The 14,827-nt window shown below is 41.5% G+C and overlaps 1 protein-coding gene across 5 annotated transcripts in view; it reads left to right on the forward strand.

Annotated features, from left to right (window-relative positions):
- The window catches only part of ripor1 (RHO family interacting cell polarization regulator 1), a 58,678-nt gene that overhangs the window by 7,784 nt on the left and 36,067 nt on the right, over positions 1-14,827 (forward strand). The window contains exon 1 of one of the 5 annotated variants that reach the window (XM_067500551.1): positions 4,263-4,285. The exons of 2 other annotated variants lie outside the window; for them this stretch is intronic. Coding sequence is in view for 2 of the 3 variants with exons in the window: in XM_067500554.1 (XP_067356655.1) it covers positions 9,387-9,405 (19 nt within the window). In the remaining variant the exon portion in view is untranslated. Of the gene's footprint in view, positions 1-4,262; positions 4,286-8,915; positions 9,406-14,827 lie in introns of those variants that run through there. 2 more of the 5 variants (XM_067500554.1, XM_067500547.1) reach the window with 2 other exon arrangements.

Here is a 14,827-nt window from a genome sequence, read left to right on the forward strand (position 1 = left end):
CCATCTAATGATCCAAATGACATGGAGGCATTGACGCCAAATCACCTTCTTGTCTTAAAAACCCAACCATCTATGCCTCCAAGAATTTTCTAGAAAAAGGATCTTTATGATCTTTTTTTATAGGTATTGGAGCCACAAGGTACAGCTATTGTAGTTACAAGGTACAGCTATCGATAGTAACGCTATATACAGTAAGTGCAGACCAATTGCATTTTAAAGGTGACTGACTTGCTTAATATTAGCTTAAGCTCCCTTGCCAGAAAAAAAGTATATGTGAATTGTTAAAGGAAAACGTCACCAATTTTCAATGGGCAGAAAGAGGAGAGCTGTAGCGCACAAAAAGGCGCTCGGAACGACATATAGGGGACGTGCGTTCCTGTCAGGGACCGAGCAGGTAGACACAGGATACAGGAATAAAGTCAAAAAAGAAAATGGGTTTTATTTACCCAAATGTAACATATACAAAGAAATTTTAATATATGAACAAAATGTGGGCCCTTAAACAGGTCAACAAAAGATAGCTAAACTGAAATTACAACACAAGTTCTAACCACAATGGAGACAAAAACTGACCTAACCTGAGTGATACACAAGCGGTAACATATATACTGGCTCGCCAAACCAATATGACACACAAGGGGTAGACATAACTGTAACTAGACAAATTATAAACAAACTCTAGACGAACAGTTTAACAACATCCTCTCATTACTCAAATATGAAAAAGCAATAATAAAATAATGAACCAAATAAAGTTTAATAACCTGTAACATCTAAAGAAACATGTTCCCCATATTTTCCCCTCCCTGTGTCAAACGGGGTACTTGGTACAGTCCAGGCCCAGTAGGAAGTATTTAAAGTTGATAAAGGCCTCAAATCAATCTTTTATTTGGATGGCCAACACCCCCGGACCAGCAGAATTATAACTCAAGAAAAAGAGAAATAAATTAATACAACTTAAACTTAATAAAAATAAACTAAACTTAAGGAAAAAGTAAGTGAAAACATTACCAAACAAACTTAGGGTGTTGCCGAAGTTGTGGCCATCACAGTTCCACATTGCAGGACAAAGCATGCACCAGGCACAGTAGATGAGACAAAGAATGCTTCTCAGAAGTGTGAGGAGGTGTGCAAGGTTTCCAAGGTTATCACTTTCGACCTAGAAGAACTGGTAATGCACTTGGGCATGAAGACAGGATTAGGTCGGAGAACAGCCAGACTGAGATCTCCACAGATTGAGACACACTCCAGAGAGACTGAAAGGGCAGAAAGGTCCCTCTCCTTATGGAGGTGAAGGCCAAGAGAAGTACTGTCGTCCATGACAGAAGCCTGAGGGGAACCTGGTCTAGTGGCTCAAACGGGTGAGCTGCCAAGGCATGGAGGACCAGAGAAAGGGGTGAGAAAGAGGCCGCTGTCGCCTCACACCCTTTAATAAACATTTCAGCAGGAGATGACTAAAAACAGAACTGTCTGCGAATCCCTCATGGCATGAGGATAAGCCTCTGTCCACGAGGGTCTGAAGAAAAGTCAGGACCCGTGGAAGCATGAAGGGGCAGACATGCCCCTATCTGAGCACCAGTGCTGAAATGATGACCACTTTACCACATAGGAGGAAGAGGTGGATGCCACCCTGTTCCCTGAATGGTGGCCACCATGCGTGGGCCGAAAACCTCTGGTCGGCTAGGCACTCCCTCTGAGGGGCCAGACCCACAGGCACTTGTGTAAAACTGGGGGGGTTGCAGATCCTCCCGTTGGCCTGAGACAGGGCCGCCATGGAAGCTCCCAGGGCAGACCTGACAGCATCTATTAGAGTACCAGAAACCACGTTGCCCTCACTCACCTTGGGGCTACAAGGATTACGGTTAGACAGTCTTCTCTGGATGCTGGACTGCCGGTTGCTCCTGGCTGCAAAGAGGTCCACCTCAACTCTGCTGAACTCTGCTGCTCCAAACCTCTGGACCAGCTCTGTGTGCAGCACCCACTCCTCAGGAGAGGGGCCCCCCATGACATAATGTCCACGGCTGTGTTGAGAACGCAAGGGATGTACACAGCTCTGATGGAGCAGAGATGTGAGTGCGCCCCCCTGATGGTTGATGTAGAAAGCTTCTGGGTTATTGTCGGTATGAACAAGGACGTGGCAATCCGAGAGCACCGGAGCAAAGTGCTGAAGAACATTACACACAGAAAGCAGCTCCAGTGTATTTATGTGGAGAGAAGTGCCCTATGGCCATGGAGCCCCCACTGACTTGAGAGAAGCATGTCCCACCCCATCCTATCAGCAAAGTACCTGTGCACACTTAAAATTGGTCTTATTTCCCCAGACGTCCCCAGAGTAGAGGTACCTCTTCTGGATGGACCCCGCTATTGGCCCATTTCCCCAGGAGATTGGACAGCTCTGTTATAAGAGCTCTCATCTGGGCTGGGGATGAAAGGATCTAGGATCCCCGCGAAGCTTGGAGGGGGTGTGGCAAACTGGAGAGAATAACCTTTCCGTATTGTGTCCATCCATTTGTCCAAAACACACAGCTGCCTCCACTGATCATATTATTCCAACAACGGGTGTGACGGCGAACAATGTTGTCTGCTGTTCTGGCAGCTAGCCAAGGTTCGGCCCTCTCCACCCCTCTGGGAGATTTGGGCCAAAGCAGCCCATGGGGGTTCCTCTGCGAAAGGGATGCGTAGAGTACAGGAGGGGATGGCTGTCCATCGGGGAAGCCCCTGCCTTAGCCGAACAGCTAGGCTTGTGTGCCCCCAAGGGTTTATGAACTGGTGTGGAAACAAATATACCCCCATGGCTAGCAAGTATGCTAGTGGGGAGGGATGTTATGTGAAGCCCAGGAGAATGAGTGTGTTTATTAGAAAGAACTAGCCGACTCGCCGACGAGCGGGCTGTAATGGGTGGGAGACATGTGGGAGAAACCCAGGGGTATTCTGGTTGTATGATGCCTAGCTCTTCAGGAGATGTTCGGTTCCCCCCTTCAAAACTATCAGAATCTCCTCCTCTCGCTTCTGGGGAGGCTTCACTGGAGGGCGAGAATGAACATGCCAGCTTGTGACGCTTGGCTGGTCAGTGGTGTGATGTCGCTGCCTGGTGGTCAGGGGGAGGAGGTGGAGGAGTGGGCTACACCGGAGCAAGACTCAACGCGGCCGCTGCTGATGAGGTGGATCATGGCAACAAATTTTCTTAAAAAGGTGCTGAAAATGGGGGCCAAACAGACCATAGGTCCTTCAGCATATCCTTCCTGATGGCCACTGAAATGGAAGAAAGATGAAGCCACACGTTTCTTACAATCATCGCTTGCCATGCAAAGATGCGTGCCTAAGCGATCCCTATCGGGCCACACATGGCAAGGATGGAGCTGGAGAGCTTGCTGATCTCTTTGGCATATTTGGCGGGAAAAGCATCAGCTAGCAGAGCCAGCTTGGATACGGTGTTGGCTACAACAAAGATGTTGTTATCTAACCCAGTACTGCTCCAGGGCTTCAGAGAAAAAAATCAATCCGGGAGCGTAATGTGTCCTTAGGGAGAAGGGCGAGGCCCGCGTGTTCAGACGGGAGGTGTTGATGTAGCCCCTCTCTTATGGTGCAACTGTTGACGTAATTGAGGGGCACCATGAGAGCGATAAAATTGCAACTTTTGACTCACTCACCGGTGGGCATGGACTATGCTGCTTCAGTTGGCACAAGCACGCAGGGATTGTTTTATTATGCTACAGCCAGAGGGCAAGCGACATAGGAAATAGAACTCCCCTTTAATTCCCCTACATCTATGGATTGCCGTGGGGTTACCGACTACAACTAGTCTTTCATGTCTTTCGCTGTAACTGCCGCCAGTTGGGGCATTTCTGAGCGTTTCTCGAGAGTTGGAGCCAACCTGCTTGCAGGTGGTCTCTCTGCTTTATTTTCCTAACATTGAGTTTACAACACCTGGGACTATGGCTATTCGGCGTTATTATACGAGCCGCAATAAAATGCTGAACAGTTCCGCAGTACGCACAGAGATGGTAGATGCTGCCGAAGCCCAGCGGCATTCACAGCAGGCTAGCAAGGACAGCAGAGACGAAATGCTGCACGTGTGGGACAACTGCTGGTGTGTCTGTGGTAACTGTGCAGTGATGGAAACAAAACAGGAATCCCTCTGCTGCAATGAATTATACAGTTACCTTTTCCAGTTGCTTCTTTTGCTGTTGGGGGAGCATAAAAGTACATATTGAAGGGAATGCTGAAAACGGACTTCAGGGTACCAACCAAAGTGAAGCGACTAAAGCCTTCAGATAAACATTGTGTAAGTACAATTTACTACTATTATGGCTTTGTTGTTTAAGCTTGCTACTAGAATTTAGTAAAGTTACGAAATCAGGCCGATGGGACTTTGTGTTCCTTTGAGTAAACAATGTTACAGTTTCAGGTTTACTAGCATTTCTAGAGTTAGATTGTGCTGTTAGCTTTGCTTTAGCAGATATCAGCAACTTAATGCTAACAGATTTATATTTTTAGCCAATACATAAATACTAACACTGGATTCTGTCGACTGTAGTTCTTTTGGTAAGGCAGTCTTCCACGGACCAAAGGGTCAGTGGTTCAATTCCCATTACTGGCTAAATGTTAAAGTGTTTCTGGGCAAGACACTCAAGCCCCACCAGCCCATTCCCATGCCCAGCTGTGCAGTGGCCGGTCCAAGCCAGGTAGAAATTGGGGGGGGTTGGATCCAGAAGATCATCCGGTGTACAATCTGTGCCAAATCAAGATGCGGACAATGATCCGTTGTGCTGACCCTGAACTCGCGGGATAAGCCTAAAGGACAAATAAAAAAATTCTGTTAAGAGGACTCTTTGGACATATTTTATCAGCCTGTGTTATGTAAACAATTACATCAATCTTCATCTCCTGACAGGAGTTGGACGTTACCTAAGAGTACCAGAGATGTTTGATGCACAGAGGACAGACCAGTGGCTTTAGCTCTCAAAATCAATGCAAAAAGAGTCCAAGGAAATCTGACTGATTTCAAGAAAGTTCATATTTTTGCCCTTTCTTAATAAATGATAAAATTTAGATTTCTGCAGATTCCAGTGAGATTTTGTTTTACTTGCATAAGTTGTTACATTACTGTGAATTTGCTCTACTAAGTTGGTTACATGTAACACATATTGTGTACACAGTATATGTTAGGATGATCTTTTTTATATGTGCTCATCCAAATATTTATTTTTCACTACACCATGACTTGTATCAAGAAAGACAAATATCAAGTAATGTGCAAAACAGTACAGGCAAAAGGGTACAGGACCTTCCAGCTATTAGTGTTGTCTTTTCATACTGTATGTTATCAATAGCTTGGGGGGGATAGATGGCTTTTTCTAACCAAACTAGTCATCTGGCCACAACAGCAGGAACAAGGTACCAGTCAAAACACATAGTGATTATAAAAAAATAACCTACTATATAATGAGGTTATAGCACAATATAATCAGTCATCTGGTAAAAATGTTAATATCCTATACTCAATGGCTGTTATTTGTGAACTATTGGAAAGCTGCTGAGCTGTGTCTCATAATTTCTCCTCGCACTGAGGCAAAATCCTAAATCTGTTTAAATTTTTTAGATAGCTTATTGGTGATATTTTAACTAATATTAATGTAGTGAAGTGTGTTTTATTGATGGTGAAAAAAAGTGTTTTCTAATTAAAGTTAACCGCATTACAGCTCTACTGTTCTGCCGGTTAAATATAAAGTAAACTACTTAAGAAGAAAATTTCAGGCAGCTTCAGTTTCAACTTGTTGTGCCAACACATGGACGCCAGACCTGTCTGTGAAAGGCTGTCTGTTGTTTTCAACGGATAGAGCATCAGGCTGAGATGCAGAAGTCTGTAGGATCCAATCACGGCCTTCCAACCAGGTGTGTCCTTGAGCGAAACACCGTGCCGGCCCACTGCTCCCCTCAGGGGGATTGGTCTTTATGCCTTGCCTGCAATAGTCCAAGTGGACCCTTTGTGGATGTCCATGTGCAGACCTTGCAGTAACTATTTAGCAAAGATTAGTCTTACACATTGAAAAAATCTAAAATACACAGACCTGCCACCCAATAAAATTTTGTTTGTACTATAGAAAAAAAACTGCTGGGTCTGGGGCCCCAGGTGTAATTTTGGAATTCCTATCTGATATTTGTTAATCTGGGTTTAAGGATAGTAGTCCAATAGATTAGCAACCCTGAATGGAGAGGTTACCGAAGGAATATTTACAGCCGACTATACAATGAGAATCTGAATGGCGCCATTTTGGTGGCTGTAGACTTTTAGTGGGTTACATAATGTTCGCAAGGCTGTCATTGGTTGCCATAGTGTTGGGCTGAGGTTAGACAGTTCTGTGTGTCTTCTTTTTTTGCCCATGTAACAGCTTAACCTTTAAGGTTTAGCCATGAAGGGTTAACCCAATGACACAGTTTCCCTAATCACACAGCCTACTCACTGTCCCAACAGTCACAGATGGAGTTACAATAAAAACAATCAACAGCCTTCTTTTATGTCAAGATATGAATTTTGGTGCCAATGTCAAATTCTTATAAGCACAGCAATACTGAATTCAGTGTAGAAGCATGCAGACTTGTTAATCGTTGCATGAATATTATAAAAAAACAAAAGCTCATATTTAATACTTTACAAACTTAGCTGGAAGACAACTTCTATCCTTCAATCTATTTTTACATGAGTAGTATTGTTGACGTGATTTTCAGTATAAATATGTATGCATCTGAACTGTGTTAGACAGGCTAGAAACTAGTAATTAGCTTACTGCACTCCAGTGACAGTTAAGCTGCTTATGGGCCAGTCGGAGATTACCCAGAAAGTCCCCACTTCACAGGGGTCCTGCGCGCGCACAAACACACACACATTCAGAGTCAATCAAGCTGTGCTTAGTGAAATAGGAAGAGTTTATCAGTTCATTACCTATATTCTATTTGGTCAGGATAAAACTTGATTGAAATTATTTGTTTTATGATTTTTTTTTTTTTATATATATTAGACCCTAAACACCCACGGAAAGTAAAGAACACATTGCATTCTGGGATTAATAGGGGTCAGAGGTATTAGTCAGTGTTACAGACACATTTGAGAATTTGATTCTACAAAATGTTTAAAATGTTCTAGTCCAAATTCCCAGAATTACTTTTTACATTTGTCTGAAAGTAAGCATTAACTGTGCAAGGACAAAATCTTGAATGATGCTCATCTTTGTTTATAGTTCTTTTAGAAAATTGCAATATCTGAGGTTAATTCTGATATTTTTATTACTCATATTGCCAGCATTTCTATATATTGCAAGTATAATTCTGTGTTAACACTGTGTTACAGTGGCCTCGAGTGCTCAAAGCACTGCAATATCAGAAAATATGTAAATAGACAAAACACAAGCAAATTAAAAAAAAACTTCATCGATTTGGCACAGCAACACAACCAAATGACAAAATATGCTGCAAAAAGCTACAACACAACCAAATTGAAAAAGGTGATGCAAAAGCCAACAGCACAACCAAATGACAAAAGGCGTTGCAAAAGCCACGACCCAACGGAAATGGCTCCGGCAGCAACTAAAAATACATTAACACAGCAGACACTTAATGATTCTCAATGCTGAGTGTCTGTGCTGACTAAATCAGACTGACTGGCACTGACCAGGACCAACTTGGTCTGACCAGTTGTCATGACCAAATCACATATATCATATATATGGGAACTTTGGATACTTCGAAACCCAACATCTAGACTAATACCGAACAACTATCATCTTTGCACAACCTGCAACTGGGATCTCGCCTGGTATGGTAGACCCTGGCCTCCTCTGGAAGCAAAATACATTGTACATTGCACAGCTGCCATGGTGGTAAACAGGCTAAACCTTTTTTTTGTACAAACATTAAGAGAAACGATTTCCATTATTTTCACTGACCAACTTATTGTGTGAATATAAGTAAATTTTTCACATGAAACAAGCTAAACATTTATTAGTTAGGAACTACACTCTTGTGGCGGTTTATTTTTAATCACAGTTTGCAGGTCTACCAAGTTATAACTAAAGTGTTCCAAACTGCCCTGATAGTCTAAATCCCCCTTCCTGAGGTTTAGCTATTAACTGTATTAACTGTCTAACTTCACCTGTCAGTCTAACAATATCATTTGGTCTCATTAGATTTAGCTTGGTGTCTAACTGAGTCATTCTGTTAAAACATTATAAAACATATTTCCAAACTGTGCTATAATAACCTCATTTTAATGTAATAATATTTTTTGCTTCTAGTGAGGTGGGTACATTAAGAGAAAGCTTGTATTATTAGCTTTAAACACACACAAAAAGTCCTAGTGTGTGTCCAGGCTGTGACTAGAGCAAGTTTTTTTTTTTATTTGCAAGATAATAAATAAATAAATAAGAGAGAGAGAGAGAGAGAGAGAGAGAGAGAGAGAGAGAGAGGTTGCCTGACCAGTGGACAAAATTAGTTTTCACTACTCCCTGCATGCTTTGGAGCTCAGCTCCTCCCCTTCTGAGATAACAGCCCACACAGTAAAAACATGCATTTGACAAATGCTTGGTACGTAGGGGCACACACTAAGTGAGGATCCACAGGGATTAACCTGGTATAAACAGCCTCAATTTAATTTTATAATCATTTTAATTTCAATTTAGAACTTTGCTTCCTTTAAATTTCATTTCAGTTTTTGTTTTCTTTCTCATAAAGTACATGTCATTTAATCACCTGAACAGTTTAGAGTGTGTATGTAGTTTAATGTTTTGGTCTTTTGGTTGTATGGAAAAGAACCCTTAAGTAATGACTTATAATTAGTTATTTGGGGAAAATGTGTTTAGGTATTATGTTAGTGTTTATTTTTGTGTGTTTGTTCAGATTGAGAATGTTTGAAAGGAAACAGGAGGGGCAGGAGAAAATAGTGACGTCACCAGGATGAAGAGAAGACAGGACTGCCTTGAACACCCTGATACACACACACACACACACACGCAAACCTTTTTCCTTTCAACTTCCTATCATTGAAAAAAAGAGAGAGAAAGGGAGAGAGCGAGAGAGAGAGAATCATTAGTAGAGTGGTGGACAAAGGATTACCATTTGTGACAGCTGAGATGTGGGAAGAGAGCACAAGAAACCAGCCAGGATAGAGAGAAACAAGGGAACTAGAGGAAAAGCCAAATTTCTTCCCACTGACCACGAAAAAATTAAAAAAACATATACCAAACAGAGCAAGAGTAAAAAGAGCAAGTAAAAGGTGACATCAGAAAGCTTTCAAACGCAGGTCAGTGCAATTGGAGCAAGGACTAAACACTTGTTTCTGGAATTGGGTGAACCCATCACTTGCAAGAAGACATCAACCATCTACAGCTACCATGTACAGTGGATATGGAGGTATGAACCAGCTGGACAAGCTCATCTCTAACCATTAATTCTCTGTATTTGTTAGGAGGATCTTAGTGCTGCTGGTTCTTAACTTAATAGGAGCTTATAAGCAGAGACGTATTCCATATATCTGTAAACTATGGTTTGTTGTTTTATCATGAGTGGGTTTCTATCCAAACAGAGTAACATACAGTGCTCTTTTCATAACTTAATTGAAGTGGTCAGTGTTTGCAAAGAAAGCATGCCAGTCAAACAGACTGCTGGTACTCTGGTCAGTTGGTCGGTTTTAATTGGTGTAACACCTGCAGTGACAGTTACATATCAAATCTATTACAACTGTTTGTGAGCCCACTATTTCACAACTTGAGTGGTATGACTTACTGAATGTCACAAGTCACAGAACAGCACTGGCAGCAGTGCACAAGCACTTATTTTTAAAGGATTTTCAGTAAGGCTTTATTTTCTTACCAATTCAGAATTTTAAGCATTTCTCCACTATTAGTATATTTTAGAGCATTCTCATTTATTATATTTTTAATAATGACAACTATCTGAGGAGAGGAGAGCAGAGCATCACAGAGCAGTGATAACGAGAGCTGAGTGGATTGACTTTGAGTCTCATGACAGCACTAGCTTAGGTTGCATATTGTAGCTTTGTGCTTTGTCAGTATGATAAAGAAAATGTCTGTGTATCACACAGGTTTTTTATCGGGAACAGTAATGGGCATTATAACATGATTGGTGAGAAACTTCATTCTGTAAAGCTACTTACATTGATCTACATCTGATCTAAATTTCTATTAGAAAATCTGAATTGCAAAACTACGTTATCTCTGTAAGCTGGTGAGTGTTACAGCAGGATTTGAGATGTTTGCGTATGAGTTAACTGGTGTTCATCAAGGCATGTAACTCCTAAACCCACCACCTCTTGTTTTTACATTTCTGTTTCTGTTGTATTATAATCATTTTTGAGACAACAGTGTCCTCTTCCTGGAAATGAGCAAGAGTGGCTGCACAGTAAAACTACTGGGTTATTCCTGTGACTCAGTGTACCCATAAACTGCACTAGTCATTTCCTGACCCTGCCTTCTCTACAGGATGTTACTCCCTCCTGGTTTCCTTCTCCTAAAAACAGTAGTATGAGGGGGAGTAAGGAGCTAAATTGTATGTATACTTTGTGTGGGAGTTAGAAGACAGTGTACGAAATGGTGGTGTTGGGAGGGAAGGAAATTACTATCATCAAATCAAGCATTAATGATGCCAAGTGGAATACAAAGGACTGACCTATTGTTCCTCCTGCCTCCTGCCAGACTGTTTTTATAGATCCTCCTGTCATATGTCCAAGTATCTTTGAACAAGACAATGACCCCGAGTTAGTTGCGCCTGGTGGGACTGTGAAGGGGTGAATGAGAAGCAGTGTAAAATGCTTTGGGTACCAATAAGGTGGAAAAGTGTCATTTATAGTCAGGTACATAGGTATAGGAAAATTACAAATGCTATGTCATTTTATAATTATATACTTCTTTGACATTTGGCCTCTAGATACCATCACATTGAATTTGAAATGAAACACTCAAGATTTGACAGAAGTCAAGATTTTAAACTTAAATCAAGGGATATGAAATTCATTATTCAGGAATTACAGCCATTTTCATACACACCATTTTTGGTGGCTCATAAAATGTGCTGATGTAAGTAAAACCAATTTACCATTTTTAGTGTCTTACCATAGCTCAGAGCAAAGACAAATTACCTCACAAGTTCATATTGTAAGTTAACACTTGTGAAATTTCATGAAATATTAAATGTTTGCTGGGGTGGCTGTAGCTCAGTAAGGCAGTCGTCCTTGGTGGTTCGATCCCTGGTTCCGGGTATGTGTTGAAGTGTCCTTGGGCAAGACACCAAGTTGCTCCTGGTGGGTCAGGTGAGCACCTTGCATGGCAGCCACTGCATCCCTCCATTTATATTTTACCACATAAAATGTGGGTCACATATGGACAAAAGGAGGGATGCAGCATAACAGTTACAAAAAAACACAGACTCTCAGCTATGCTGCTATATTTTGAAAGAATTGCTCCAAATTTTGTTTTTTTTAATTCAGATGCTGGGTTAATTTTCTCTGCTGCTCTGTGACTAACTTTGAAAGAACTGTAAGTGCCTTGACAAGAAAGGCACACAGACAGAATGCCCATGACACGTTTTTATCTTTATCGATTAAGGTGTGAAATATAAAGATTTTCATATTACAGATGATATACAAGTCTTAACAGGAAATGTTTGTTCTCTGTTCCCTGCAAATGCACTGGAATGTATTGTACATTATACAATAGTATACTGCAAGTTAAATAGGTTATGTATAAAACTTTCAGATAAACAAAGATCTAAGTGGTCCATTTTGGACCAAAATGTACAATATTGTTTACACAGGCAAGGAATAGTTGCTGCTCTAGGCTCATCTGCTGCGAGACATTAATTTCTTTAGATTTGATTGGCTTAAGACTTGCCTTGAGATTTGAAAGCAAAGTATCATTGATGCATTGTCTTAAGATGAAAGTGATAAGTAGGTTAGTCATAACCAAGCTGGAGCAAATCAACTATAAAACTGACTTTCTTTAATTATTACATTATGCTAGAGCTTGCAACCATTAACCCGCCACATGTGTGTCTTCTTTAATCTACCAATCTGTCAGTTTGACAATTCTTTAAAGAGACATTTAAGTTTCCCAGAGGCACACACACACAGACACCCATGCACACGCACATTCATAAACTAATAAAAAGACCACTTCTTGAAAGGTCCCATTTAGACTTGCTTTTTAAATGGTTTTCAGTGATCGGATCAGTAGTAGACATTGTTTACACCTGTCCATATACATGTGTTTCCAAGATGACCACTTGTGTCAAAATTAAGTTACATTTGCATCACTTCCACTAGAATACTCCTAATGGTTAGACCAAAGACGTCTGACAGGTGCACTTAAATATGCATGTAAATATTAAAATATTTTACTTGTATCTAATGCTGGGAATTCTGGACCTTTTTTTTTCGCTTGGTATGTACTGGTACTGGAGCTATTTAAGTACTGGATAGATAAATAAAGCACATCTGGAAACTGTTCACGCCACTTAACTTTTCCACATTTTTTTATACAATCCTGTCTCAGTCTACAGACAATTCCTTGGACTTCAAGTCAAGTCAAGTCAAGTCGAGTGGCTTTTATTGTCATTTCTAATATACACAGTGATACACAGTACACAGTGGAAACGAGATAACGTTCCTCCAGAACCAAGGTGCTACAAAACAACACAAGCTATGTAAAGTGCATCGAGTGCAACCTAGTGCAAACAGTGCAGACAAAAAACAGTACAGACAGACAGTGTAGACAGACAACACAAGTAACATAGGACAGGACACAGAACCTAAGACAGTGCCGACCAGTAAACCTATTGTATACTTCGATTTTACAGTACAGTACAGTCAAGTGTTCTAAAGGTGCAAAAAGCAGCATGTAAACAGTATAGTGCAGTTAAATGTCCAGCATGTATACAGTGCAATTGCAGTGGAATGTGCAAAAAACAGCAAGTAAACATTGTAGTGCGGTTAAGTATAGAATAATAATAATAAATAAATAAATAAATAAATGATTGTGGGATGAATTGAGATGAGTAATGAGTGATAAGTTCGGGTTGTAGTGTGTGTGAGTTCCATTTCAGTTCTGTGTATTGAGGAGCCTGATGGCTTGCGGGAAAAAACTGTTGCACAGTCTGGATGTGGCGGCCCGAATGCTTCGGAACCTCTTTCCTGATGGCAGGAGTGTGAAGAGTGTGTGTGACGGGTGTGTGGGGTCGTCCACAATGCTCTTGGCTTTGTGGATGCAGCGTGTGGTGTAAATGTGCATAATAGAGGGGAGAGAGACCCCAATGATCTTCTCAGCTGTCCTCACTATCCTCTGTAGGGTCTTGCGATCCGAGATGGTGCAGTTCCCAAACCAGGCAGTGATGACCACTTCATGGCTTGATTTGTGCTGTGACATGCACTATTAACTGTGGGACCTTATATAGGCAGGTGTATGCCTTTATAAATGGTAAATGATCTGCACTTATATAGCGCTTTTCCATACACACTCACACCAGTGGGGGAGCTGCTATGCAGCTGGCCAACACTCACTTGCAACAACTAATTTGGGGTTCAATGTCAAGGACCCTTCGACATGTGACCAATGTCGAGGCATATGACCAATGTTGAGGAGCCGGGATCAAACCAACAACTGCGGGATTGGTTCGACGACCGCTCTAGCTTCCTGCGCCACAGTCACCCCTAAATCAAGTACAATCAACTGAATTTCCCACAGGTGGACTCCAATTAAGTGTTAGAAACATCTCAACGATGTTCAGTGGAAACAGGATGCACCAGAGCTCAATTTTAAGTGTCACAGCAAAGGCCATTATTATTTTTGTACATGGGTTTTTTTTTTATAAGTTCAAACACACTTCTGTTTGTAGAACATAATGAATTTGATCCATTTTGGAATAAGGCTGTAACGACAAAATGCGGAAAAAGTTGAGCGCTGTGAATACATTCCACATGCCCCGTACTTTGTGAAATCCCCATTGGAATGAATAAATTCCAGCAGTAGCCACAATTTAAGGCAGTAAGACCTTGCCTAGAGACACTTGGCTAGGGGTATTCGGGGTGCAAACTGCTGACCCACTGTCGATAGGTGGTCACTCTACCAATGAAGTGACTGGTGTGCCCAGCACCTTTCATACATCCTTTTTTTTGTACTTTCTGCTTATCCCGTGAGTTCAGGGTCGCCTCAGCGGAGCACCTTTCATACCTCTATCCAGTGAAAAACAATATACACTAATAATGTTGTATTATAGTAATTAAACCTGTTTAATTTAATGGTAAATAAAAAATATGCCAACATATATGTATTCTGTGACTGATATGGGAAAACACCCTGGAGATGATAAAAGTAATTAAATTAAACAAACTACTAACAGGTGCTTAAGTTGGTTATCTTCTTTAACCCAAATGGAGCACCAACAAATCTCTTCAAAGCCTGCCAGAAGGCATCTTCCAGGTGTAATATTCACAGTGAGCTAATAGGCTAACACTTGTGTGTTTCAGGGTGCAGCTCGGTGAGCCTGTGTGAAGTAAGTGTTGAGGGACTTTGTAATACAGTCAAAATCAATGGCTTTCGGCTTCTCCCTTCAGAGGTTGCTTGTCCCTTTAGGTGAACGTGTTCTGCATATTGATTTTGCTTGTGTTTTTATGCCGGATGCCCTTCCTGCCCCAACCCTCCTATTTTTGTCCAGGTTTGGGACCGGCACCAAGGTTGCCCTTGGTGGCTGGGTGAGGCCACACCTGGTGGGGTGGGATTTGAGCCTGGTGCCTCCTGCATCCCAACCCAATGCTCTACCACTG

This window comes from Channa argus, chromosome 4 (assembly GCF_033026475.1).
Source record: "Channa argus isolate prfri chromosome 4, Channa argus male v1.0, whole genome shotgun sequence".
NCBI classification, from domain to species: Eukaryota; Metazoa; Chordata; class Actinopteri; order Anabantiformes; family Channidae; genus Channa; species Channa argus.